The sequence below is a fragment of the Poecilia latipinna genome, unplaced genomic scaffold (genome assembly GCF_001443285.1).
Source record: "Poecilia latipinna isolate Pla-1442-1.1 unplaced genomic scaffold, P_latipinna-1.0 Scaffold1149, whole genome shotgun sequence".
In the NCBI taxonomy this organism is placed as follows: domain Eukaryota; kingdom Metazoa; phylum Chordata; class Actinopteri; order Cyprinodontiformes; family Poeciliidae; genus Poecilia; species Poecilia latipinna.
In genome coordinates, this window is record NW_015113765.1 from 18,063 (window position 1) to 21,250 (window position 3,188).

The 3,188-nt window shown below is 38.9% G+C and overlaps 1 protein-coding gene and 1 long non-coding RNA gene across 2 annotated transcripts in view; both read left to right on the plus strand.

Annotated features, from left to right (window-relative positions):
• The window catches only part of LOC106960047 (GTPase IMAP family member 4-like), a 6,523-nt gene extending 5,185 nt beyond the window's left edge, over positions 1-1,338 (plus strand). Inside the window, exon 3 of the mRNA XM_015052965.1 lies at positions 1,153-1,338. Within this exon, the coding sequence (XP_014908451.1) occupies positions 1,153-1,338 (186 nt within the window). The remainder of the gene's footprint in view (positions 1-1,152) is intronic.
• Positions 1,339-1,431: 93 nt separating this feature from the next.
• LOC106960051 (uncharacterized) lies at positions 1,432-2,456 on the plus strand. Its single transcript, XR_001427484.1, has 2 exons — positions 1,432-1,701; positions 1,872-2,456. It is a non-coding gene; the product is annotated as an uncharacterized LOC106960051 (long non-coding RNA).
• Positions 2,457-3,188: the final 732 nt, after the last annotated feature.

Below are 3,188 nucleotides of genomic sequence, written 5' to 3' on the forward strand. Positions count from 1 at the left end.
ACATAAGTTGGATTGTAACTTCTGCCTGGTTAGAAATACTTTAAAGTAGCTTGAACATAATCTAGATTTAACAAAGGCTTTATTTGGAAAGACAACATTAATTTAAGCAGTGACGTCGCTGTCTGTGTGGATTTTAACAGCTGGGAACCCACAATAAAGTGCCTTACAGACTTTGTATAAACAAATATGCGGCAACAGTATTATGATATGGGACTACCGCAGTTTGGTAAGGGGTGGCTGTAAAGTCTGTGTGTTCAAATCCATCTTCTCGCCATAAGTAAATGTGACATTTAAAAGTGTTTTGACTGATTTGTATGACTAGAAAAGTGCCATTAAGATTCAGTTTATTTACCTCGTTCAAAAGCAAAGTTGGACCACAAATGTTAAGCTTTCTTTATGATAGGACGATCATTTTTAAACTGACTAAACTTTTTTTTTTTTACAAAATTCTAATACAAAAGATGGATCTTTTATATTTAGGAAGCCTTCTCGTACAACATCTTGAAAAAACAACTGCAAATATTGACTGAAATATGTAAGCTTAAGCAAACAATGGTTTTAGAAAAAAAAGGATAGTGTTTGTGCATGTACTCCTCTACATTTGATCATTAGCAAACATTGCACAGAGGCATTTTAGCTGTTTTTCTTTAAGCAGGGAAATATAGCACGTTTTATATGGGGTTCCATTTGTATCAAAAATAAGTAGAAGTCATATGTGTAGATGTGTCGTTGCTATGTGTTGTTGGTCTATGTCGTTGGTCTATGTTGTACCCCATAGAGAACACATATGCAGCGAACGCCTATGCAACATAGACAGATGCAGCGAACGCATATGCAACATAGATATATGCAACATCTACATATAAAACATAGACATATGCAACATCTACATATTCAGCAAACACATATGCAGCGAACGCATATGCAACATCTACATATGCATCATCTACATACAACATAGACCAACGACATAGACCAACAACACATAGCAACGACATATCTACACATATGACGCAACGACACATCTACACATATGACTACTTATTTTTGATACAAATGGAACCCCACAGAATTCAAATAAGCTGTGTGCAGCTCATTTCACTTGTGCCTTCTGCGAATGAACAACGGTTTTTCGATTTGCTACGAGCGGAGCTAACTCTTGCAAAAATTAGCTCAACTGCAATGGCGCGGAGGAAGATGTCCGATGTGGAGGCGCTGGAAGAAATATTTCGGAACGATGTTGAGCTGGAAGACCCTTCTGATAGCTGGTGGGATTCGGACGAGGAGGAAGAGGAAGAGCCGGACACAGCTGACAGACTTGATCTTGGTGATGTGTAAGATTCCCCCCGCAATTTCACACAAAATATTTGATGTTTTGGTTCTATTTATTTATTTATTTATTTATTTATTTATTTATTTATTTATTTATTTATTTATTTATTTAATTTCATTTCTGTGATTATATGCTTGTAATAACGGCAGGAAGTAAAACCATGTGGTTATTTGTTTATTTATGTTTTACTAAAATATGTTTTATTTTACTAGTAAGGATTTCATGTTTACTTTGGTTCATTACTTTGTAATAAACCTCTAATTCTTCAAATACTTTATTTTTATTTATAGTCAAGTGGAAGCCGAACCATCAAGCTCAGATGGAGCTGAACCTCCCCCCACCTCTCATGATTCTTCATCTTCTTTGAGGTAAGATGTCCATTATGCCAAAAAAATTGTTACAAAATAAGAAATGTGTTGTCACAGTGCAACATTGGTGTCTTTGCTTTATTTCATAAGACTGTGTGATGCAGCTTCATTTTCAGTATGTCATTTTTTGTCAAATTTAGTCTTCAATATATTTCATTCTGTTTCCACAGTGGAGATCGTGCAGGAGAGGCTGATGAAGACTATGTTCCACCAGTTCCTTTGAGGTCTTCAGGGCGTGGAAGAGCTCCAGCCCCAAAAAGAACAACAACCACACACAAAAAGGCAAGGAAACAACAGAAAGTCAGCTCCTCAGCGCACCAACAACAAGACGAGGATTGTTGGCACACTAGAGAGGAACTTGATACGGAGCCCGGATGTCCATTATTTACTCCAAAGAAAGACCCAGGACCTCAGACTGACTCTACAAAAAGTTGGTCACCCCTGAGTCTGTTCAAGCTTTTCTTTAGTGCCTACACCATTCGGGAAATAATCAAAAACACAAATGAAAATGCACAGCGTTTACTTGCAGCTGGAAAAAAATTCAAATGGTCACCTTTGACAGTGGACGATTTTTACAAATTTTTAGCCATAATTATATTCAGCGGACTGGTACAAGTACCTTCAAAGCCAGACTTCTGGCGAACAAAATGGTCATATAATTTTCCATTTCCACGTAGCTGCATGACCCGTGACAGATTTGAGTCCATCCTTTGGTCCCTTCACCTGTCCAACATCAAAAAAGATGAAGAAAATGACCAAAAAAAGGGAACTCCTCAGTATGATCGGCTATTCAATCTGAAACCACTTTATGACGACATCAGAGTTGCCTGCAAGACTCATTTTCAACCAATGCGAGAAATATGCATTGATGAACGGATGGTGGCCAGTAAAGCACGAATTGACTTCAAGCAATTTATGAGGGACAAGCCTACCAGGTTTGGGTATAAACTGTTTGTTTTGGCTGATTCCAGGACTGGGTATACTTGGAATTTTTTCATTTACCAGGGGAAGTCTGCTGTTGTTCGGGAAGAAGGTCTCAGCACCACATCAGTAATGGACCTCATGGAGTTTGGACTTTTAGGAAAGGGCTACCATTTATATCTGGACAATTTCTACAGTAGTCCTTACCTATTTCAAAAACTGGCTTCAAACAGCACTGCTGCATGTGGCACCATCCGGCAAAATCGTGTGGGATTCCCCAAAACAACACTGAACAACCTTCCAAGATCTGCACAGAGGGGAGAGATGCGGTGGATCAGAAAAGACGGACTCCTATTTATCAAGTGGAAGGACACCAAGGAGGTGACGGTCTGCAGCACCTTCCACAAAGCTTTCAGTGGAGCAACTTTAAAGAGGAGAGTCAAAGAGGCAGGGCACTGGGTAGTGAAAGATGTTCCCGTTCCTGACTCTGTGAAAGACTACAATAAATTCATGGGATGAGTTGATCTGTCTGATGCCCTGATCCAATACTACTCAGTCAGAAACAA